This window comes from Theropithecus gelada, chromosome 7b, assembly GCF_003255815.1.
Source record: "Theropithecus gelada isolate Dixy chromosome 7b, Tgel_1.0, whole genome shotgun sequence".
Lineage (NCBI taxonomy): Eukaryota > Metazoa > Chordata > Mammalia > Primates > Cercopithecidae > Theropithecus > Theropithecus gelada.
Window position 1 is genome coordinate 103,368,072 of NC_037675.1, and position 25,810 is coordinate 103,393,881.

The following is a 25,810-nucleotide window of genomic DNA, read 5'->3' on the forward strand; positions in this document are numbered from 1 at the left end:
AGCCAAGATCACACCACTGCATTCCAGCCTGGGCAACAGAGCGAGACTCTGTCTCAAAAAGAAAGAAAGAAAACACCCATGTTTTCCAAAACAAAACCTAATTTAGTGGTAAAAGTAGCATAGTTTTATACTTTTGCAAATCTCTGTAATGTCTGGCTTAATAGGAGACATTAAGACAAGGATTCCCCTGTCCGCTTCTGCATTTGGTCTGTTGCCATATATTGCTCTGGTGGAAGTTTGGAAAAACATGGTTGGGAAGGGAGGAGTATTTTAGTAGCCTTTTCAGATAGTCGTGGACATTTGCTTTGATATTACGCCAGAACTTAGCATGGGTAGTTTCTTAAAGGAATCTGTAATGTGGAATCTGAAACCGTATCAGTGAAAGCTGTCTGTAAATTTTATTCCTTTAAATCAAGTGGTCTACTTTGTCCTTTGAATGGCTCTTTTGCTCTGGAATGGTGTTAACACTATTTATTCATCATTTGGAAAATACTTGTTCACCGAGTTATGCAAATCTCCTAAGTCATCTTGCAAATCTTTGACGCATTTCAGTATGTGTATCAGTCAGTGCCATTTATTAGTATCACCACTGATCTCCTCTTCAGCCCGGGGAAGCTGTCATACTCCCAGTGGCAGACAGTTTTCCAGACTTCCCAGAATACTGGACAGTCATTCAGAGCTTGGTTTGAATTTAGCTTCATCCACTTGTCAGCCCTGCAGTGATTTTTCTAAACCTCTTTCTTTATCTCTGTTGTGCAGTTATAAAGATTAAATGACAAGAAAGTGTCAATCTGTGTAAAGTTTTTAGGATGATATCTGGCCCAGGTAAGCACTCACTAAGTAATCGTTATTGTTACTGCTGTTTCTAAATTGCCGTCATCATTAACGTCAGTCATCGTGTGTGATAAGCCTTGACTGTAGACCAGGGTGAGGGAAATGCAATGTGCTTGGTGGGGCTCTAAGGTGCTAACTCTTTGAATGTTTGGAAGGAACATCAGTTTGGACTGTTACATCTTTGGACTGATGCCAGTTGCTCTGTCTGTCATCTAGCAAGCATGGACAACCACCTGCCCTTCCCATGTCGTAAGCTGAGAGCCTATAGACAGACAGAAGGAGGCACCCTTCCCCCTCTGGTCTTTTTTACCCTGCCTGAACCTAAATTCTGCAGCTATCACCTGGTGTGAATGTGTCCACGCCCTTTCCCCAGACATGGACCTTACTGGTTGCCTCTCATTCCGTTGCCCAACACGGTGCCTGTGATGGTTGCTGCTCAGATAGTACTTGTTGAATGAACACATGTAGATGGAGTTTATTTCGAACAGTGCTCTCAACATGGTTTGAAAGACTTAAAAAGCGTAAAAACTTCATCATACCAAACATACAGTATGACCAGCAACTAGCTGGTTTTTTTCTTTTTATTTTCTTTAGGGAATATTTAACCTTTGTATACCCCACCCCATCTCCTTTTTTCTTGAACCTCTACTCAAAATAAAAATAGCAGAAAGCTTAAATGTGTTTCACAATAACTTTGCATTAAGCACTTTTGTGATCGATATACTTTGCTTTCTGCTTTTCAGATGTTCCTCCTGCTGATCAAGAGAAGCTTTTTATCCAGAAGTTACGTCAGTGTTGCGTCCTCTTTGACTTTGTTTCTGATCCACTAAGTGACCTAAAGTGGAAGGAGGTAAAACGAGCTGCTTTAAGTGAAATGGTGGAATATATCACCCATAATCGGAATGTGATCACAGAGCCTATTTACCCAGAAGTAGTCCATATGGTAAGTGATTGCAGGTTAACCAGTGTGTCCCGGTTCTGGTTTAGAAACAGGACAGGCCAAGACATCTGAGCCTAACACAGTGCTACCCAGGAGAAGCAGCCTCCTGTTCCAGAATTTGTAGTTGTACTTGAAGAATGAAAATTTTCTTTGTATCCTGGATTATAATGATAATAATAGTAAGGGAAGTCAGTTGCCTTCTAGGGACCAGTCTAAGCGCTTTGCATTTATTAACTCATTTAATCCTCACAACTACCCTATGGGGTAGAAATGTTAGAATTTGTATTTCTATGTATTATTTTATGCTCTTTAAATTTTTTTAAAACGTATTTAACATTAATATAGTAGTGCCCTTTTATAGTTCAGAAGTAAAAATTTTGTCCATCCATGTGCAGGAAAATTCTCATGATGGGATAGAGTTGAAATATTGACAGAACCAAACTGCTGTCAGAATAGTTCATACTTATTGGCTGAGAAGGCCTCCGCCTGTCAGTGCTGAGATCAGGACAGCCCATGCTGATTGGCTGGGAAGGCCTTCCTCTATCAATGCTTCCTCTGTCATTCCTCTATCAATGACAGTAGGTCCTGACTGGCTGAGATAGTCTTATCATCCTGCAGTTACTTCCGTGTTGGTTTTTTTCAGCCCCCAGATCTCAGTCCTCTGAAGTGTCATACTTTACAGCCCATTCCTCAGTCAGTACCACCTGGAAACACTTAATTCAGTGCCATTACCAAAATTTGCTGTTTGACACTGAAATCCAGTTTTCTGTTGAGTTTTCTTGAAGTGTTGATATTTTATCTGCCTTTGAAACTAGTGCCCCCCACACACACTTACTGGGGAGTCAGTGTGGCTTAGTGTAAAATGTTAAATCCAATTTTCATTGAGCTCTTTGTTAAGTTACTGATTTTTTTTTCCAAAGCTGTATATTTCAGAATTGACTAGACTTCTTGACCTAAAATACTTTTATTTCCTTCTTTAGTACGTTTGCTTTGGAAAAAGATGAAAGTAATGTTCTTTGTTGTAGTTCAGTCTACTGTGTCAGAGGCTGAGATCAACTTGATTGTTTTAACTTACTGTTATTAACTCTTAACGTTCAGAATTCACTGGCATGGCTACTGTGTAGTCAGCCTAAGGACTGCAAAAGCCATGCGGGTTCCTGTCCCAGACTTGTGCCTGAAGAATAGTTATAGGCATAAACTGAGCAGAGAATATAAACCCTAAAACCTTACCTGTTCAGACTAATGACACTTGAGGAATAGCTTTTTTTCTTTCTTTTTCTTTCATTAATTTTAACTCTCAATTACTTTGGAAGCCAACTCTAGCCCCAGAATCATAAAAATCTTTAATATTTTCTCCTATTACTTTCATAATTTTGTTTTGCACATTGCATTTTATAATCATTTTTCTTTAAGTATGGATATGTAATAGTTGTACATATTTATGGAGCGTGTGATATTTAGATGGAAGCATAGAATCTGTAATGATCAAATCAAGGTAATTGGGGTTTCCATCACCTCAAGCGTTTGTCATTTCTTTGTGTTAGGACATTCCAGTTTTGTTTTGTCTTTTTTTTATGATGTGGGTTAGGGTAGAACTTCTTTTTCTTTTAAATTTATTTTCTTCTAAAATTATTGAAAAATTATTTCTCCCTACATCATGTATTGAATATTTCATTTCCCCCTGTTGCTTAATGCTTCCTTATTATGTATTCATTTTATTGTATTATATGTTAGATTTATAAGTATATAAATTCTATATTACGTTTACGTGTGTGGAAGATTTTCCTGTGTTTGAGAAAGTCTCTGATTCCCACTCTTTAACCTAAGAGGAAAGAGTCTACAAAGAATGACAAGGCTCCTGTTGGCCTGGTTCAGGTCAAATGCCTGCCCTTGAACCAGGTGTGCTCCCCACTGCCTCTCCTCTGTATTTCACAGCAGCAGTGTGGGTTACTGGCACCACTTAGGATACTTAAAAGCCCTTGAGGCTGTTTTTATAGATGAAGTCGTCATTGCCTCTCCTCTCCCTGTTATAATTGTTTCCTAACTTGATTCTCCTCCTGCTGTCTTAACTTGTTTCCCACCCGAACCTCACGCCAGACTGCAGAGTGTTGTCAGCCCCGGGCTCCCTAAGCAGTAAGCAGACACTGACTGAGCATCCACCGTGGGCCAGACACGTTTTGGGGTGAGGAAATAGAATGGCGAACAAGACTTCTGCCCTCCTAAAGCTTTCATTTTCATGTGGGAGACAACCATAAAATAAGCCAGCCAATAATATATCATGTTAGATTGCAGTAATGCCGTGAATAAAAGTCATCCAGGTGAAACAGAGTTGCAAGACTGGGAATGTGATTTCTGCCTTCTGCCCACGTGGGCGGGAAGAAGGCACGGAGTGGAAACTTGGTGATGAATTAGACTGTCCCGTGAAGATGGAGGCACATGAGATGCTTTTCTGTGGTCACTGTGAAAGCAGGGGACAGTTCATTTCCTTTCCTTTCTGCTCTAAGTTCAGCAGAGTTGATGAGAAGTATAGTGAAAGAAGGAAGAACACAGGCGGTGGGGTGGTGCCTGGCCGTGGTTTGTGACCCTCTTGTCAAGAATTTAAGCAGCCTGTACAAGGCGTCTGTCCCAAGCAGTGCCTGGGCCTGGTGTGGCAGGTGGCAAAAGCCTGGGCCTCTTTGTGGTTCACGTCTGGTGAGAAGCTCTGCAGCTTAGAGCCCCTGTGTGCTCAACACTTAAGCAGCCTTTAGCCATGCCTGTTGTTCTGTTTGTTTCTTGTTGGGGGTGGGAGTGTGTATATTTTGGTCATAATATTTTTAGAGACATTAATTTCCACTTTTTTTGAAAAATCCAAAGCTTTACAGTTGTACTCCTAATGCTGCTACTTTTAAGTTTCCTGCTTATTAGGCTGGACTGCTAGATGTGTTGTTTTTTCAACAGATCTACTGATACATTATTCACATAGCTTAGAATCCGCCCATTTAAAGGGTGTGAGTCAGTGGTTTTTAGTATGAGTATGAGTATGGGATTGTACAGCCATTTTCACATCTGGTTTTAGAACTGTTTCATCCCCTCAAAAAGAAATCCTGCACTCATTAATAGTCACTGCCATTGTTCCCTCCTCCCTCACCCGCCCCTAGCCCTGAGCAACCACTGATTGACTTTTTGTCTCTATGGATTTGCCTGTTGTGGACATTTCGTATAAGTGGAATTACAGAATATGTGCCCTTTGGTGTCGGCCTTCCTTCACTTAGCATAATGTTTTCAAGGTCCATCCACATGCCAGTACCTCATTCCTTTTTATTGCCCCGTAATATTCCGTTGTACAGATATACGACATTTTATTTATCCATGTATCCGTTGATGGACGCCGTATTATTTCCATTTGGGGGCTGTTATGAATGACTGCTGTGTGAACACTGATACACAAGCTTTTGTATGAACGTGTGTTTTCATATCTCTTGGGCATATACCTAGGAGCAGAGTTGCTGGGTCATGTGGTAACTTGAACATTTTAAAGAACTACCAGACTGTTTTCACAGTGGCTGCACCGTTTTACGTTCGTATCAGCAGTGTACGGGGGTTCCAGTTTCTCCATCTCCTCAACACTTGCTATGATCTGTTTTATTGCAGCCGTCCTAGTGGGTATGAAGTGCACCTCATTGTGGTTTTGATGTGTGTTTCCCGACAGCCAGTTATGCTGAGCAGCTCCTTGTGTGTTGTGTATTTTTATACATCATAGACTTTAGAGCTAGAAATTAATGGAAACATACTGATCATCTAGCTTGACCCTTTTCTTTTCCAGATAAAAAAGCTTATTGGGTTCAGAGAGATGCGGGTGGTGAGGAGCAATTCCCAGGGGAGCCAGCTCCTGGCATGCAGTTTCCCAGGTCTAAGTTATACCAGCTCCATCATTAATTTCAGCCGTGTTTAAATATAATCAGCCACCTGTTTTTTTCAATTAAATTATCTAGTTAATCTGTTTCTCGGGCATGGACCTTCTTCTGATAGTCAAAACACCAGTAGCAAAACTAACTGTAGCTTTTTAAAAACTCAGTGTCGTAAAAGTAAAGCTGCTTTGTTAACAGTAACTAAAGAGTTAAGGTTAGGGGTTGCACCCTTTCAAAATCTGAAAAATTGACATATCTAGCAGTTTTTACATGATTTCAGAGGGTGCAAGCCTCCTAGAGCCTACAGTAGACCCCAGATTAGGAAATGTAGAGTCTCTTATCTTCTAAATCAGGGTTCTCATCCACATCAGGGGATCGGAGATACCTGGTCTCCTCGAGAGCCTTTCAGAGGGTCTGTGATGTTAGAACTATTTCCATCATACTGCTAAGACTTTCATTGACTTTTTCACTGTGTTGAAATTTGCACCGATGGTGCAGAGGCAGTAGTAGGTACAACATCTGGCACCTTAGCAAGAAGCACAGGGGTGGCACCAAGCTGACAACCACACACCCAGTAGAAACAAAAACTGCCAGTTTCACTTAGTGGCCTGAATGAAGCAATAGAATAGATTAATTTTATTATTTCATGACCCTTGTGCACACATGGCCTTAGGACTCTATGATGAAATGTGAAGTTTTCATAAAACTCTTCGCTGCTGGTGCAATAGTCAGGAGGGAAAGCGCTTGTGCAGTGGCGCTGTCGGCCAAACTTGCTACTGTTTTCATGGAACACCGTTTTTACCTGAAAACTGGCAGACAGACCAGTTATTCAGACTTTGAATATTTGGCGGGCATCTTCTGAAAAAAGAAGCAAAATGAGAAAGTCACTTTAAGGAAAATAACTGACAGCATTTGTTGTCAGTGATAAAATTTGAGCTTTCTAGGGAAGTTTTGTTTCATTTTGTTTTTAGAGATGGAGTCTTGCTCTGTTGCCCCGGCGGAGTACACTGGCATAGTCATAGCTCGCTGCAGCCTCGAACTCCTGGGCGTGAGTGATCCTGCCACCTCAGCCTCCTAAGTCGCTGGGACCACAGGCATGCACCACCATACCCAGCTGATATTTTTTATTTTTTTGTAGACGCAGGGTCTCCACTCTATTGGCCAGGCTGGTCTCGAACTCCTGTGCTCAAGCAATCCACCCACGTCGGCCTCCCAAAGTGCTGGGATTATAGGCATGAACTATCACACCCAGCCAGAAATCTTGATTTTTGGAAAATGTATATGCAGCAGGGTGAGCTACAGCCTCCCAAAGCTGCAGACACTCCTGCTGAGCTCAGTGGTGATGGGAATGAGCAGGATTTTTAATAGATATGAAGTGAGTCACCACTTGGAAGAGCCACATAACTCAGTGAACGAGTATTTTCCAAATGACCAGTAGAGGTTACAGAGTCATTTGTGGCAAGAGAGCCATTCAGAGCGCACGATCCAGTGCTGGATTTGAATGTGAGAGGACAGACCCGCATTGATGGGTTTCAGCACCCATGCAGGAGCTCACCCTAATAAACTACTACTGGTTGAATTTTGGTGTAGACAATGAAAACACTATTAGATAGATACTCCTTCCTTGTCAACTACGTTGTCTGTGTGGGACCAGACTTTCATCCTGTATTTCAACCTAAGCATTCTGAACACAGAAGCAGATATGATAATCCAGCATTTTTCTATTAAACCAGATGTTAAAGAGATTTACAGAAATGTAAAACAATGCCACTTTGCTCACTTATTTGTTTTGGAAAATATAGTTATCATGCATAAATATATATCATTTATACTAAGACATGATATTTTTTCTTTTTTTTCTTTTTTTTTTTTTTCAGATGAGGTCTTGCTCTGTTGCCCAGACTAGAGTACAGCAGCATGGTCATTACTCACTGCAGATTCAAACTCCTGAGCTCAAGCAATCCTCCCCCTACCCCTCACAAGTAGCTGAGTCTACACTACAAGTGTGTGCCACTACACCTAGCTGGTTTTTTTTTTAAGAGATGGAGTCTGGGCCCGGCGCAGTGGCTCACGCCTGTTATCCCAAGGCATATGGGATATGGCCCACTGGGAGGCTGAGGCGGGCGGATCACCTGAGGTCAGGAGTTCGGGACCAACCTGGCCAACATGGTGAAACCTCGTCTCTACTAAAAATACAAAAATTAGCTGGGTTTGGTAGTGCACGCTTGTAATCCCAGCTACTTGGGGGGCTATGGCAGGAGAATCGCTTGAACTTGGAAGGCGGAGGTTGCAGTGAGCTGAGATCGCGCCACTGCACTCCAGCCTGGGCGACAGAGCGAGACTCCGTCTCAAAAAAAAAAAAAAAAAAAGAGATGGAGTCTGGTACATTTCCTGAGTTGGTCTTGAACTCCTGGCCTCTAGTAACCATCCTGCCTCAGCCTCCCAAGTTGGGAATTGTTTTTTAATTTCTCTGGTTTAATTTCTAATATGGCCAATATCAGTAGATACAATTCTTGTAAACAAAAGTTCTTTAGGATTTGTAACTGTTTTGAGGAGTTTAATAGGGGCCTGAGACCAAAAAGTTTGAGAGCTACTTTTCTAAAACAGTGCTACTCAAAGGCTGCAGCTTCAACAGCCTTTAAGCTTGTTAGAAATGCAGATTCTTGGCCGGGTGTGGTGGCTCACACCTGTAATCCCAGCACTTTGGGAGGTCAAGGCTGGCGGATCACCTGAGGTTGGGAGTTCTAAACCAGCCTGGCCAACATGGTGAAACCCCATTTCTACTAAAAATACAAAAAACTAGCCGGGTGTGGTGGCAGGTGCCTGTAATCCCAGCTACTCGGGAGATTGAGGTGGAAGAATCACCTGAACCCAGCAGTGGGTGGTTGCAGTGAGCCAAGATCGCGCCACTGCACTCCAGCCTGGGCGCGGCAGAGTGAGACTCTGTCTGAAAAAAAAAAAAAGAAATGCAGATTCTTCAGGTCCACCCTAGACCTGTGGACTCTCTGGGGGTGTGTCGCAGTGCTGTGTGTTTTCACTATTCTCCAGGTCATCCTCAGGCAAGCCAAAACTTTAAAAACTGTTTTGAATAACGTCCTGCATTGTCCCATCTTTGGATTGTCAGTTCCCTCAGAGAACAACTTATTATGCTCTTGCATTTCTTCCACTGAATTCAGCACACTGCCTTTTATAGACTCAATAAATATTCATTCGATATGAGGTTTTCTGCATAGACTTGGGCGTTAAGACTAGTCTTCATAGTCACCAATGAAAATAACCTGAAGATCAGAAAAGGAATTGCTTGGATTGGTGGTTGAATGAGTCGGATGACTCAGAAGTACTTCGCATTAGGGTGGACCTCTCTAGAATTACCCAAATCTATTGTGCTGGACCACTGAGAAGGCAGCCTGTTGTACTCACTCAATCATGCAAGAAATGTGTATTGCAGGTGCCATGCTACCGCTTGGGGCTACCCCAAGGAAGAAAACAATATAGTCTCTACCTGTATGATATCCACCCTTACTGGTCTGGGAGACGAGAAGAGGCAGCAGACGTTGTGATATGAGGGCCAAGGACTGCAGTGGCGGTCAGTGTGAGGTCTGGTAAGAGCACAGGCATAGGAGGCCTAACCCCCTGTCAGGGCGCCCCAGAGAAGTGGCATCTACACCAGCGGCCAACGCTTCAGGACTAGCTGGCTCAGTGAAAGCAGTATAGAGGAGGGAAGGGAAGAGGAGTGTTCCCAGCAGAAGGAACAGCTCCTCCAAGGCCCAAAGACTAGACAGAGTAAGACGTGTTTGGGTTTGAGCCAAGCCTGGAGCTCCCAATTGGGTGGGGCTGGAGTCTAGATCCTGGGGAGCTTGACGGAAACTGAGGACTTGAGCTCGTTGGGAGAGCTGGGACCACCCCGTGTGCTCTGGCTGCAGTGTGAAGAATAGATGGGAATGGGTGTCAAAATAATGCATGAAGGGACCAGCTCAACATCTGCGGCATTTCAGGGGAGAAGTGGTGGAATGAGCCAAGCAGCTTTGATGGTAGAGAGAAATGGGCAAATGCAGAGATGTTGGGAAGGTAGAAACACAATTCAGGGTGGATTTGGTTGAGATACTTGGAGAGAGGAACCAACATGCAGGTTTCTGACTTGAGCAAGTGGAATGCTGGTTCCGGGAAACAGCATGGGCCCTGGTGTGGGAAAGGCCTGAGATGGGTGTTATCTGTTAACATTATTTAGAGCTCTTTGGGTTAACAGGGGCCGACACCCAATTCACTGTGGTTTACCCTCACAAGGGAGTTTACCAGGCAGACACTGGGTCACTCACACTTAGTCCACAGACTCACAGGGACAGCTTTTCCTTCCATGTCCCATGTCCCCCGCTCCCTGTATGCAGCCTTCCTTCTTTGGGGCATCCCTCTATGACGACAGAGGAAAGCATGGCCCTTGCTGGCTTGCCAGAAGAGGCCTGATGCCTCCTGTCCCCTGCCTGCCCTTGATCCCATTGCTGTAGCTAGGGAGGTGGGGTACTATGGCTGTGACTCAGACTGCGTCATGTGCCCACCAAACCACGCGACAGAGTCAAGGAGCAAGAATTCCCCAGAAGGGAGGGAGTTGTGTGCTTCTCTGGGCAGATGAGACGGTCGGGTCTGTACCCAACTTTCATCCACTAACTGTGTTACTTCCGGTGAGCGGCTTGGTTCTGTAAGCTTCCGTTAGTGCTGCAGACAAATAGCTGTAATGCTTCTGCCTTTCAGAGCAGCTAGGATGAAAGGGGAAACACATGGAAAGCTGGGTAGCCCCCGTGACAAAGTTGTCAGTGTCCTTGGAAGTGGGCCAGAAAGGGACAAGCCTCCAAGATTTCTCAGAACGCTTACCAGGGGGACGCCTCAGTGCAGCCTTCTTTCTTCGTATTAGTATGGGACTTATTTCTAATTCTTGCTCCAGACTCTGATACCTTGAGGTTACTTTTCTTTTTTTTTGAGACTGAGTCTCGCTCTGCCGCCAGGCCAGAGTGCAGTGGTGTAATCTCGGTTCACTGCAACCTCCCAGGTTCAAGTAATTCTCCTGCCTCACCCTCCCAAATAGCTGAGATTACAGGCATGCACCACCACACCCAGCTAATTTTTGTATTTTTAGTAGAGACAGGATTTCACCATGTTGGCTAGGATGGTCTCAAACTCCTGATCTCAGGTGATCCACCCACCTCGGCCTCCCAGCGTGCTGGGATTACAGGCGTGAGCCACTGTGTCTGGCCTCTGTTTTCTTATTTAGAAGGTTATCATGCTGTGGAACTACTTCATAAAGAGTTAGTTAGATTAGTTTAAGTGGTAATCAGAAGATTAAAAATACATGGTCTGAAGTATGATTTCATGTTTGTAACATATAAATAAATTCATGAAAATAAAATCAAACTTAGGGAGAGAAAGCAACTTGTGAAATACTCTGCAGAGTACAGTGACCCAGCCCTGCAGCACCGTCCACACCACAGACTGATTTGGTTCCATTTTATCAATAGATTTGTAAAGTAAAGCTGAAGGCCTGGCCGACATGGTGAAACCTCTCTCTACTAAAATACAAAACTTAGCTGGGCATGGGGTGGTGCACCTGTAGTCCCAGCTACTCAGGAGACTGAGGCAGGAGAATCGCTTGAACCCTGGAGGCAGAGGTTGCAATGAGCCAAGCTCACGCTACTGCACTCCAGCCTGATGACAGAGCAAGACTCCATCTAAAATAAATAAATAATAAAGCTGAAGGAATATAGTACAAACTGTTAATAATAGGTGCCTTTGGGTGGTATGTGAACTTTTCCCTTTTATTATACACTTTTGCAATTTAAAAAAAAAAATTCTCAATGGGCCAGGCACAGTGGCCCATGCCTATAATCCCAGCACTTTGGAAGACCAGGGCAGGAGCATCACTTGAGGTCAGGAGTTGGAGACCAGCCTGGGCAATGTAGCAAGATCTTGTGTCTACAAAGAAAAATTTTTAGGCCAGTCACAGTGTCTCACACCTGTAATCCCAGCACTTTGGGAGGCCGAAACGGACAGATCATCTGAGGTTAGGAGTTCGAGACCAGCCTGGCCAACATGGTGAAACCATGTCTCTACTAAAAATACAAAAATTAGCCAGGCATGGTGGCACACACCTGTAATCTCAGCTACTCAGGAGGCTGAGGCAGGAGAATCGCTTGAACCCGGCAGGCAGAGGTTGCAGTGAGCTGAGATCATGCCACTGCACTCCAGCCTGGGTGACAGAGCGAGACTGTCTCAAAAAAAAAAAAGAAAGAAAAGTTGTTAATAGCTGGGTGTGGTGGGCACACCTGCGCCTGTATGCCTAGCTACTCAGGGCTGAGGCGGGAGGCTTGTTTGAGCCCAGGAGCTTAAAGCTGCAATGAGATATGATTGTGCCACTGCACTCCTACCTAGACAACAGAGCAAGGCTCTGCCTCAAAAAAAAAAAAAAAAAAAAAAAAATTAAGAGTTATATACCACATTTGTTATCAAAAACCAGTAAAGATATTTTTCTTTCTTAAAAACAAGCGGCCAGGCACGGTGGCTCACGCCTGTAATCCCAGCACTTTGGGAAGCCAAGGCAGGTGGATCACCTGAGGTCAGGAGTTCGAGACCAGCCTGACCAATATGGTAAACTCTCATCTCTACTAAAAATATGAAAATCAGCCAGGCATGGTGGCGGGCACCTGTAGTTTCAGCTACTCAGGAGGCTGAGGCAGGAGGATTGCTTGAACCCGGGAGGTGGAGGTTGCAGTGAGCCGAGATGGCACCACTGCACTCCAGCCTGGGCAACTGAGCGAAACTCTGTCCAAAAAATTAATTAATTAATTAAAAACATAAAATAAAAATAAGCTATCTGTATATAATCGTAGTACTGTTTTTATCAGGACTCTTGTGGGTTTCCAGGGAAAACTAGTTCATCACATGATTTTAATCCGCACTGTCTGTAAGTGATTTGATGTTGACTTACACGTTTTATGAGCATGAGACTGTTCTTAGAATCTCTTGGCCAGGGCCTGGGGGAGGTCTCACACCCTGCACCCCGAGATGGGTGTCCTGTGCTTCACTTAGGGACTGATGTAGAGCACGTTCCTTCTTCTATTTTTATAGCTGATATTTACAGTGTGTTCTGGAAAGTTTTACTTGCTGTAAGGGTGATGATAGTTTGGGAGAGGAAAGAATGTGTTGAATTAAAAGGGATAGTATATTGACCAATGGAGTTTCAGTCAACAAATTTATTTCAAGTGAGGTTTTAAATCATGCATTCCCAAGTACTTTTTGAAATCCAAAGAATGATTTTTCCACTTTAAATATCAGTGAGCTGTTTTTGTTTTTTTGTTTGTTTTGTTTTTTTGTTTTGTTTTGTTTTTTGTTCTTTTTTGAGATGGAGTCTTGCTCTGTCGCCCAGGCTGGAGTGCAGTGGCGCGATCTCGGCTCACTGCAAGCTCCGCCTCCTGGGTTCACACCATTCTCCTGCCTCAGTCTCCCGAGTAGCTGGGACTACAGGCACCCGCCACCACACCTGGCTAATATTTTGTATTTTTAGTAGAGATGGGTTTTCACCGTGTTAGCCAGGATGTTCTCGATCTGCTGACCTCGTGATTCGCCCGCCTCAGCCTCCCAAAGTAAGCCGTTTTTTAGAGGTTTGTTTGTTCTTATGATTTTTAGATTTTCCTTTGATATTTTTAAATTATAAAAGAAATACATGCTTATGTGATAACAAATGAAACAAATATGAAAACATTTTAAAAAGTTAGTCTTTTTCCTACTTCACCCCTCCCCAGTTCTAGCCATCTCTACCTCCAGTCAACCAATTCATGTTTATTGTATTTTCAGAAGGCTACTGAGAAACTTTTGGGATGATGAGTATGTTCATTATCTGATTTATATGATTGTTTCACAGGTATATGCATATGTTAAATATCAAATTGTACACTTTAAATATGTACAGTTAATTGTATATAAATTATATCTCAGTAAAGCTGGGTGTTTTCAGATGTCCAAAGTTGTTAGGTATTTCTTTTGGTCTAGGGGTGCAGTGAAGAAATTACTAAGACACCAAGGGCATTGTGAACCAAGACGTTTTGGGAACTTTTGACCCTAGTGAATATCTTTCCATAACTTTTTTTTAATTAATTTTTAATTTACATATAGTGAAATTCACTCTTTTTTGTGGCCAGTTCTCAGAACTTTGGTAAATGTGTATAGTCATTTCTTCCCCACCACAGTCAGGATATAGAATAGTTTCTTTTGTTTTTGCTTGTTTGTTTTGAGACGGAGTCTCTGTCGCCCAGGCTGGAGTGCAGTGGCACAATATCGGCTCACTGCAACCTCCGCCTCCCAGGTTCAAGTGATTCTTTTGCCTCAGCCTCCCGAGTAGAACAGTTTCTTTAACCTCCAGAAACATGGCTTTCTGCCCACTTTGTCGTCAGAGCTTTCCCCGTCCTTTATCTCTGCCCCTCACTAGTCTGTTCTCTATCACATCATTTTGTCTTTTCCAGAATGGAAACTCCATGGAAATGGATTCAGTGTGTAGCCTTTGGGTCTAGCTTCTTTTGCTTAGCATGATGCGTTGGACATTCATCCATGTTGTCACACAGTTTGTTCCTTTTCCTTCTCAGTGTTGTCTCATTATATAGAAATAACACCATTTGTTTATCCATGTCCTAGTTGCGGGATATTTGAGGTGTTTCCAGTTTGGGGTAATAAAACTGTTATAAATATTTATATACAGATTTTAGACTTAAGCTTTTATTTAACTTGGGTAAACATAGGGATGCAGTCGCTAGGTGAATGGTAAGTGTGTGTTGAGCTTTCTAAGGAAGTGCCAAACCGTTTTCCAAAGTGGCTGCCCTGTGATTCCCCCAGCAGTGCAGGAGTTCTCGTGCCTGCTGTATCTTTGTCAGTATTTGGTGTCAGCAGTCCTTTTATCTCATTTTGATTTTAATTTGCATTTCCCTAATGACTAATGATGCCAAGCTTTTTTGTTTGTTTGTCTCTGTTTTTTGGAGACAGGATCTCGCTCTGTCAGCCAGACTGGAGTGCGGTGGCTCGATCATGGCTCACTTCAGCCTCTACCTCCCAGGCTCAGGTGATCCTCTCACCTCAGCCTCCTGAGTAGCTGGGACTACAGGCGCCCACCACCACACCCACCTCATTTTTGTATTTTTAGTAGAGACAAGGTCTCACTGTGTTGTTCCAAGCTGGTTTCGAATTCCTGAGCTCAAGTGATCCCCGCGCCTCAGCCTATGAAAGTGCTGGGATTCCAGGTGTGAGCCACCACACCTGGCCCAAGCATTTTTTCCCTGCGCTTTTTGTCATTTGTATATCTTCATTGATGAAGTGTCTGTTCAAATCGTTTGCCTGTTTTTTAATTGGGCGACCTTTTTTTTTTTTTTTTTTGAGTTTTGAGACTTCTTTATGTATCTGGGTACAGATTTTTTTGTGAGATAAATGATTTGCAAGTATTTTCTCTCAGTCTGTAGCTTGTCTTTTTTTTCTTAAGTGTCTCGTACAGAGCAAAAATGTTTAATTTAGATAAAGTCCAACTTAGGATTTGTCCTTTATCAGTAGTGCTTTTGGTATCATATCTAAGAAGTCTGCCAAACCTAAGCTCACAAAGATCTTTCTCCTATATTTTCTTCATGGCTTCACGTTTTACATTTAGGTCTGTGTGATCTATTTTGTCTGCAGTTCGTTCTTTGGCGTATGGATTTCCAATTGTTCTGTTTGTTGAAAAGACTAATGAACATCCACTGAACTGTTTGTGTGCCTTTGTTAAAAATCAGTTGAGCATGTTGTGAGTCTTCTGGACTCTGTCTTGTTGCATGTTTGTGTGTCTCTGCCAGTCTCAGACTGTCTTCAGTGTGGTACTTAATAGTAAATTTTGAGATCAGGTTGTGTGACTCTGCTATAACCTCTTTCTTCTCTTTCAAAATTGTTTTGACTATCCTAGTTCTTTTACCTTTCCATATAAATTTTAAAATCAGCTTGTTATCTACAAAATGTTCTCCAGGGGTTTACCGCACATGCACTGAACATGTAGACTTGGAGACCATTGACCTCTTAGCAGTATGAGCTTTGCAACCCGTGTACACAGCATGTCTCCCCATTTTGATCTTGTTTTGTAGTTGTCAGCAAACAGATGCTATAAATATCTTCTTAGACTTATAAATTAGTATTTTGGTTTTTAGTTGTCATTGTAAATAGATCTGTTTATTTTCCATTTGTAATTGTGTATTGTCTTTTTTCTTGTAATTCTATCAGGTTTTGCTTCATGTTATATATATTCATATAAATATTTAGTGTATATCCACTTGGTAAATTAACTCTTTTACCACAATAGAGATGACTGTATTCCTGGTAATATTATTTGCTCTGAAATCTACTCTGACCTTAATGTAGCCATTCCAGCATTCTTTTGACTAGTGTTGGTATGGTATGTCTTTTTCTTCCCTTTTACTTTTGATCAGTTTGTATCTTTATACATCAAGTGGGCTTATGGTAGATAGCATCTTGTTGAGTCTTCCTTTTTTTTTTTTTTTTTTTTTTGAGATGGAGTCTCGCTCTGTCGCCCAGGCTGGAGTGCAGTGGCGCAATCTCGACTCACTGCAAGCTCCGCCTCCCGGGTTCACGCCATTCTCCTGCCTCAGCCTCCCCCGAGTAGCTGGGACTACAGGCACCCGCCACCACACCCAGCTAATTTTGTATTTTTAGTAGAGACGGGATTTCACCATGTTAGCCAGGATGGTCTCGATCTCCTGACCTTGTGATCCGCCCGCCTCAACCTCCCAAAGTGCTGGGATTACAGGCGTGAACCATCGTGCCCGGCTGAGTCTTGCTTTTTTATTCAATCAGACAATCCCTGTCTTTCGGGGTGTTCAAACTATTAATTTTTCACATGATTATGAATGTACTTGGGTTTAAATGTACCACGTTCCTATTTTTTTTTCTATTTGTCCCACCTGTTTATCGTTTCTCTTTCCTCTTTGTCTGCATTTTTTTTGGATCAATTGAGTACTTTTTATGATTCCATTCTATCTCATTTGTTGGCTTTTTTAAGATAACTCCATATTGTTTGATTTTAATTGTTACTCTTTTTTAGAATACACCTTTAACTTATCATACTCTACCTTCAAGCGATAATGTACTATTTCGTTAGAAGAAATTTACAACAGTATACTTCTATTGCTCCTCTTCCAGCCTTTCCGCTATTATCATACATTTTAGTTAGTATGTTATAAACCCCACAATCTTATTGTTTTTGTTGTAAAGAAATTTAAGTGATTTTTTAAAAATCTTTTATATTTACCCAGATAGTTACAATTTTCAGTGCTCATCATTCCATTGTGTAGATTCAGATATCCATCTGATATCAATTACCTTCTGCTTGAAGGACTGTCTTAATATTTCTTATAGCACAGGTCTACTGATGATGAATTCTTTTAGCTTTTGTGTATCTGAAAAAGCCTTTTTTTTTTTTGCCTTTTTTTTTTTTTTTTTGAGACAGGGTCTTGCTCTGTTGCCCAGGCCAGAGTGTAGTGGTGCAATCACGGCTCACTGCAGCCTTGACTTCCAGGCTTAATCAGTCCTCCCACCTCACCTCCCCAACCCCAGCTCTGCCCCAGTAGCTGGGATGACAGGTACATACCACCATGTCCAGCTAATTTTTTTACTTTTTGTAGAGACAGGGTCTCACTAGGTTGCCTAAGCTGGTCTCAAACTCCTGGGCTCAAGCACTCCTTTAATCTTGGCCCCGCAAAGAACTGAGATGACAGGCATGAGCCTGGTCCTGCCTTCAGTTTTGAAAGATCTGCTTGCTGGTATAGAATTGCATGTCAACCATTTTATCCTTGAAAAACTTTTGCTCGCCTGTTGTCTTGCTTGCATTATTTCTGACAAGAAGTCTCCTGCCATTCTTTTCTTTGTTCCTTTGGACATAATGTACCCTTTCCCCCTCTGGGGGCTTTCAAAATTGTCTCTTCTATTGCTCTTTTTAAGCCATTTGATTATGATGGGCCTTGGCACGGTTTACTTCATTTTTCCTGTGTTTCGAACTTGTTTATTATTTTCATCAATTTGGGAAATTGTTTAACCATCGTGTCTTCAAATATTTTTTTCTGTCCCATGACTCTTCCTCTCCTTTAGGGACCCCAATAACGTGTATTAGTCTTCTTAGAGTTGATGCTGATGCTTTATTTCTCTTAATTCTTTTTTTTTTTTTTCTGTGTTACATTTGGATAATTTCCTTTGCTGTCTTCAAGTTCTTTAATCTTTTCCACCACGTCTTTTCTGTTAATTCTTATTACAGTAAATTTTTCATTTCACACATTTTTTTTTAATTAAGTGACCGAGTTTACTTAAGCAACTAGAGATCTATGGGTATATATTGTTGTTGTCACGTCATCTCTAGTGGTTTGATTTGCGTCTTTTTAAAATATCTTTCATGTCCTCCTAACTTTTTGGACACAGAATGCTGTATTAATATCTTTGTCTGCTAATTCTAACATTTGTGTCAGTTCAGTTTAGTTCCGTTGATTGGTTTTTCTTCTCATTATAAATCCTTTTCCTGCTTCTTAGCATGTCTGGTAATTTTTAATGGGATGTCTGACGTTGTGAATTTTGGTTTGTTGAGTGCTGTATGCTTACATAGCTCTATTGATGTTCATGAGATTTGTTTGGGGATGCAATTAAGTTACTTGGAAACAGTTTGATCCTTTCAGTTCTTGCTTTTAAGATGTTTTAGGCAGGAACAGTTATATTAAAACCAGAACTAATTATTCTCCACCACTGAGACCTTTCTGATTAGGAAGCCAGTGCCCCATGAATCATGAATTTTTCCCATCTGATTGGTGGGAACAGACACTGTTCCCAGCCCTGAGCAAGTACTGGGTTCTCACTAATCCTTTCAGGTGCTTCTTTTCCCAGCCTCTGGTAGTTTCCTCACACACATATGCTGATCTGTACTCTGCTGAATAGTTGAGCGACTTCCACAAATCGCTGTAGTTCTCTCTGTGCAACTGTCTCCTTTGTGGAACTCTGCCTTGCAAATTCTAATCCCATCTGACTGCTAGATCCCACCTGGGTTCTTTCTCCCTGTACTACAACCTAAAAATCTATCAAGGCAGGAGCCTGGGGCAGTGTGGGACGCACCTCACTTATTCCCATCTCTCAGGGATCACTGTCCTTATCCTTCATTGTCTGAAATCCAGTATCTTGAAAACCATAATTTTATATTTTTTTGCCCACATATTTGATTGTTTCAGGCAGTAGCATAAACCTCATCCTTGTTACTCCATCTCATCTGGAAGCATAAGTCGGCCTCATTTATAATAGATACTCAATAAACACTTAACTCCATCCACCCAGGGGATCTAGCAATTATTATCACAATGAAAGACTGTTTGCAGAATTTATAATGCCATAATCTCATACATCATTTGGCGGTTAGGGGGCATGGCTGTGCATACATGACTGGGAAGTGAAGGAGTTTATCTCTGAAACTTCCCTTCTCAGTTGATTTATATCACGTTGGATACAGAGTATGTTGTTCTGCTATTCTAAAGCATTACTAAACTTTCTCATACCTTACTGCAAAAAGAAATCAGAATACATGATAAAGCAAATATATTTGAATGTTAATGGTGAAATCTAGATGATAGCTATTCACTATAAAATTCTTTCACCTTTATTGCATTGAAATTTTTCATCATAAAAACTTTGGGAATACATCATTCAGAATCTATGCAAAACTAATCTTTGGCCCAGAGTAAATAAGAGCACTTCCAAATCCAGTGTTATCTTTAAATGACACTAGTTGAATTGAATTATAAGTATTATGAATCATTTCTTACATATAAATGTTCTAAACTCAAAAAAAATTTAAACTCAGGCTCATAACTATAAATGATTTATTTTCTTGCTCTCTGAAGATGATACCGTATATTGTTATGAAATTGTAGAAAGTTAAAATATTCATTGTTTGAAAAGTTTAGACTAAATTTCCTTCATTAAGTATTCTACAAAGGTTTGTAAGTTTTTTGTTTTGTTTTGTTTTGTTTGTTTGTTTGTTTAATTTGAGGTAGAGTCTTGCTCTGTCACCCAGGCTGGAGTGCAGTGGCACGATCTCAGCTCACTGCAACCTCCGCCTGCCAAGTTCAAGCAATTTTCTTGCCCCAGCCTCCGGAGTAGCTGGGATTACAGGCCTGCGCCACCCTACTTGGCTAATTTTTGTATTTTTAGTAGAGACGGGGTTTTGTCATGTTGGCCAGGCTGGTCTTGAGCTCCTAACCTCAGGTGACCTGCCCGCCTCAGCCTCCCACAGTGCTGGCTGGGATTACAGGGGTGAGCCACTGCACCTCGCCCGTAAATTTTTATTTCCATATTTTTAACTGCTATTTAGGAACATATTTGAATAGATTGTAAAAATAGCAAGTTATTCAAAGTAAGAATTTTCAATGTGGTTCTTTTCTTGACTGTCACATCATGGCATCTATTTGGAGGTGAAATCGATTCTTTGAAAGCAGCTCTTGCTGTGGAGGAAGCGCGAGGTGGATTTGTGGGAAGAAACCTCTGCTTTCCCTTAGCCTCGCGGCACTGCCGAGTACACATTGTGCGCCGGGGAGACCTTAAACCAGGGACTTCCCAGCCCCCTAGTCGTACTTGAGATAAATATTCCAAAGAAAATGTACAGCATCGTGGAAGAGCTTAAAATTAGGGGCCCAATTAGGACTGTAATTACTTTGCAGCTGAGATGTAAAGGTTTAATGAGACATTTTTCACAGCTTCCAGGTAATTAATTGGTGTTGCAGTTAATAAGGTGACTGATGTGTGCTTTTCCCAGGATCCATTTACTCTCAGCAAGTGTTTGAGGACCTCCTAGGTGCCAGGCACGGTGGTAGGTGCTGGGATTGCTGTACATTTACGTTCTCTAGATGACAGCTGAGTTCTGGCGCCATGAAAGCAGATTCAAACTCACTTTACAAATGGGGAAAGGGGTAGTTTCTCCCTTTACGAATGCTACTACAATGTTTACTATTCTACCTGCATGTTAAGTTCATTGAGTTCATCAAAAATTCAGTTTAAGATTGTGTCTACTTTTTACATTGCTTTGTGAAGTTCCATCTTTGTAATATGATGTCATCCCACATCAAAGGTTCCTCCGTTTATTCGGGCATTCTTCAGTGCCTTTTATTAGAGTTTTCTGCTTTCTCCATCAAAGCCTTATAACTAGGTCAGTAATTCCCAGGCACTTCATAGTTTTTGTGTCTGGGTAGCTGGAGTCTTTGTCTCTGTTTCTTTTTTGTAATTGTTTAATTGTTAGTGGAGAGGTGGTTGCTGTTGGTTTCGTATTTTTGATATTTGCATGTGGTAGTCTAGTTGTGACGGTCTGTCTGTTGCCTCTGTTTTCCAGCTATATCATTTGCAAACAAATGACAATTTTGTGTTTAAAAATACATATATTGTGAAGGGGCTTACACATTCTGCCCTTCCCAGAAATGTATCTCTTAGCAATGTGGCTTGTAGAACCTAACAGTTCTATCACGGGAGCAAGTGCTCTGCAGTAACTGTAGTTTGGTCTTTGATGAATTCGTCTGTTATAAATCCTGCTGAAATGAATAAAACAGAGAATAAATAACACAATAACCCTTGTGGTTTTGAACAGAGAACTGTAAATAATCAAACCTTTCTTTCCTGTTGCCTCTAAAGTTAGACTATCAGTGTTTTGTTTTTTTTGAAATGTATCCCTTCATGTCTTAAAATTTTTATATGTTACACTGCTGCAGTTATGTTATGGCATAAATATTTTATTACTTCACTCATTGGTAATGAATGATAACACATACAGAAAGGCTGCAGGATATTGCTGAATTGTAAGAATTTTCCGTAAAGTTGCTTCTTGGGCCATTCTAGTTTACATCTAATTTAATAAATTTAGCAATTTGGAGAACATCTGCGGGGCTGATGTAAGTACTGAAAGTGGAAGTGTCAGGGAGGCAGCAGATGCAGGTGCTTCCTGAGATTAACCAGAGTCGGTCCTGGCACAGATGGGGCTGTGTGAATCACATGCAGACATACGTGTGCACTCACGTGCGTGCCTTTATTTTCGTGTGCAGGTCAAACAGTCACAAACGTTTGGGAAGTGCTGTGTAATGCTAACTGTTCGTGCATAATGTTTTCCCATTTAGTACGTGCTGTTGCATGCGTTTTCTGTGATTCTCACTACAGCCCAATGCAAAAAATTTAAAAAAGGATTTACCTTTTTTTTTTTTTTTTTTGAGATGGAGTCTCACTTTATTGCTCAGGCTGGAGTGCAGTGGTGTAGTCTCGGCTCACTGCAGCTTCCACCTCCAAGGTTCAAGTGATTCCCCTGCCTCAGCCTCCCGAGTAACTGGGACTCCAGGCACCCACCACCACACCCAGCTAAGTTTTTTATTTTTAGTGAAGATGAGGTTTCACCATGTTGGCTCGGCTGCTTTTGAACTCCTGACCTCAAGTGATCCACCCACCTAGGCCTCCCAAAGTGCTGGAATTATAGGCATGAGTCACCACGCCTGGCCTTTACCCTTTCCAACAGAGGAGAAAATTGAGGCTCAGGCAGGCTGTTTGCTCTGAGGTCCTTCTTCTAGGTGGGAAGAGGATGTAGAGGGACTGTTTCCATGAGGCTGTACTGCCTTTCTTGGGCAGCGTGATTCTGCGTCCGTACCTCTGGGTGTGCACTGGATCCGTAGGTCTCATGTGAGAGATCACAGTGAACCTGTGTGCTGCACAGAAGACCCAGTACTCCCTAGACCTCAGAGCTTCTTCAGTGTTCACTGCATGATGTTGATGTCTTCCCTGTTTCCTCAGACCAGATCCATGCATCCAGGTAGCATGGCAGTGACCCGGGTTTCTGTACCTGAGGCTCCTGCCCCTGATTTGCCCCTGAAGCTTTTGTGCTAAGAAATGTTGCTAGGTTAGAAGCCCGAGAATAATTTGAGGTGATACACTGTTTGCTTTCTGTTCCTTTTTCCCCCCAAAATATTACTTTTTATTTAACCTTTTCTAGAGATGTGTACTAAATTAATGCAATGTAATGTGGTAAGAAAAGTGTGTAGAAGTTAGAAGTGCAAGATTTTTTCCTTACACATGAGAAATGACTTTCGATCGATCAGAATTGGCTGGAATGAACCTTCCTGGACCTAGCTTGGTCATCAGTCAAGGACGTTGTATCAGTCTGCTCAGGCTGCCATAAGAAAATACCACAGACTCAGTGGCTTAAACCACAGAAATGTATCTTCTCTCCATTCTGGAGGCTGGAAAGTCTAAACTCAAGGGTGTAGCAGGGTTTGTTCCCTGCTGAGGGCCTCATTCTGGCTTGCAGACGGCCACTGTGCCCTCCCATGGCCTTTGCTCTGAGCAAGTGCAGAGAAGGCGAATGCGAGTCTTCTACTGTCCCTCCTTACAAAGACACTAATCCTGGAGGGCCAGGGCCCCCCTTATGACTTCATTCACCCTTCATTGTTTTCTTTGAGGACCCGTCTCCAAATCCAGCCACACCAGGGTTTAGGTCTTTAACATGAACTTGAGGAAGGGAGGCCACAACCATTGAGTCCATGACAGATGCTGAAGAGAGGACGTTGTGTTAAGAGCAAGCCATGTGAGTCGCCTTGCAAGCCCTCAGCTCAGCATCAAGGATTCAGTGAGTGTGCAGGTGTTTGAGACGGGGCCTAACTGCTGGACTGACTGTCACTGTGCGGGAGAGCTTCAACTGGAAACCCTAATCACTAGCTTTCCTGCTCGTAGAAACCACCAGTTTACTCAGAAATCTCAGCTGACTGGGTGCCTCAGGGCTGTCCACAGAAACAGCACGAGAGACAGATAGAGATCTCAAGGACTTGCCTTCTGCAGTGGGTGAGTCCAGCGGGCAGGTCTGGACTCCGCGGACAGGCAGCGGGCAGGAGACTTGGCCGTGGCGGACACTGCAGGCCACAGGTGGACTCTCCTCAAAGAAGCTGCAGTTTGGGTCTCACGGACTTCTCAGCTGGCTGGTAGCCCCCACATTCTCAAGGGTGATCACTACTTGAAGTCCATTGATTCTAGGTGTTAACCACATCTGTAAAATGCCTTTACAGCAACACCCACAGCAGTGTTTGGACAGCTGGGCACTGTGACCTAGCCAGGTTGACACATACGGCCAGCTGGCACAGTAGGGGACATTTTACTTTTTTTCAGTTATCGCCTTTAACCATGATGGGTGCAGTCACACTTTCCTGACCCTAAATACATCTTGGGCAAGTTGGTTAACTTTTTAGTAATCCCTGGTTACAGAAATCCAATCTAGGTTAAAGCTTTCTTCTCAGACCCTCTCCAAATGGCATCTAAACTGCACCCCAGGCAGCCTGGCCAAGGAGGGACGTGCCATGGGAGAGGAGGCGAAGCAGGGTTGGCTCCGAGCCCTTCTTGCCCGCCCTTCCCCAGGGCTTTGAGCAGAGCCCGGAGCAGAGGGGAGGGGCAGCTGCCTGTGCTTCTGCTCACTTGCTACCTGTGGCCTTGGCCAGAATGGTGGTCTCTTCCTCTGTGGCATGTCTGTGACTCTCCGGCAGCAGGCCTCTTCCAGAGGGACAGCTGTTTCCTCTCCCCCGAGGCCTACGGCCTCCTCTCTGGGTGAGCTGACATCTCTCTCCCTTGCAGCTTCCTGGGTGGTGTGGCCCTACAGCTCCTGCTCTGGCCTCTGCATCCCTGATGGGCAGCCCCAGAAACCTCAGAAGCGGCGGCCCTGCTTTCCTTCCAGGCGCCATGGTTCCTCAGGCCCTGATGTCACAGGCTGTTCCCAGAGTCTCCTGCCGGGCATGGTCCTGTTCACAGATTCCTCTGCCACCCAGAGTTCATGCCCAGGCTCTGCCCTCCCCACACCGTGCTCTGCTCCTGTCGGTACCAGGCAGGGCTCACAGCTCTAACCCACCGAATAACAAAGTGCCATCTCCCTTTCCTGAAGGTGACCCTGTCCTGTGGGTGGCTGGACCCTGACCCCAATCTTTGGGCTTTGAGAGAGAGGATAGAAAACCCCAGTTCACAAATGCCGCACTCCCTATAGGGGCTAAAGACTCAATTCAGACTTTCCTCTCTCACCCTTCATGGCCCTAGAAGATATGGAGAGCTTCGGCAGTGGCTGCTGCTGACAGGACCAGTTCTGTTACGTCTCCACACACCCTGGGAGGAGACGGCGGCCCGCCCAAAGTGTGTGTGTGGCCTTTCCTTAGTAGTTGAGCTCTTAGCATCTCCTTGTTCACATCTGTGGGCTTTGGGGTCAGGGTGCCAGGAGCGGCAGACTAGTCCCCGTCTGCACCGAGTGCCTGTGGGCCAGCGACTGAGGCAGGACCGTCCACCTGGCAATCACTGTTCTTTGGGAGGCTCCTTGCAGTGACCTGTACACACATCAGCTTCACAGAGGAGGGGACAGTCCCTGGAGGGTAGAAATTGCCAGAAATCATACACCAGTGAGAGTCAGGCTAACTCTTGGTTTTAGATTGCAGACTTTTTTCTTTGTACCTGTGTCTCAGGAACATTACTCATACTTTTACTAATAAAAGTTTTTTTAATTAGTTGTTTCTGGCTTTTCAGCCCCTTTTTTCATCCCTGCATTTCTACACTATCCGTGATGGCCATTACAGGTGGTCTTTACGTCAGCTCCCCTCTCAGATGACTCAGAGACCAAGCTCAGATGCTTGATGCTCAGAGCTTTTATAGCTGATGACTTTCTGAAAAATGATATTAAGGTTTGGAATTCAGTATCAATACCAGTAAAGAAGGGAAGAAGCAGGCAGGTGCGGTAGCTCATGCCTCTAATTCCAGTACTTTGGGAGGCCAAGGCAGGAGGATTGCTTAAGCCCAGGAGTTTTAGACCAGCATGGGCAACATAGTGAGTTCTTGTCTCTGCAAAAAATAAATAAAATTAGCAGAGCATGGTGGTGCATGCTGGTAGTCCCAGCTACTTGGAAGGCTGGGGCAGGAGGATCGTGTGAGCCCAGAAGTTGGAGGCTGCAGTGAGCGATGATGGCCACTGTACTCCAGCCTGGGCAGCAGAGTGACGCCCTGTCTTTAAGAGGAAAAAAGAAAAAGAAGGGAAGAAACAACAGTGGCAACATTGAGTATTAACTTAGTCTTT

At 43.1% G+C, this 25,810-nt stretch overlaps 1 protein-coding gene across 8 annotated transcripts in view; it reads left to right on the plus strand.

The window, feature by feature from the left end:
* Positions 1–25,810, plus strand: part of PPP2R5C (protein phosphatase 2 regulatory subunit B'gamma) — a 169,182-nt gene that overhangs the window by 96,291 nt on the left and 47,081 nt on the right. For all 8 annotated transcript variants that reach the window (XM_025391321.1, XM_025391320.1, XM_025391322.1 and 5 more), the window contains one exon: positions 1,578–1,777. In XM_025391321.1, coding sequence (XP_025247106.1) covers positions 1,578–1,777 — 200 coding nt within the window. The remainder of the gene's footprint in view (positions 1–1,577; positions 1,778–25,810) is intronic.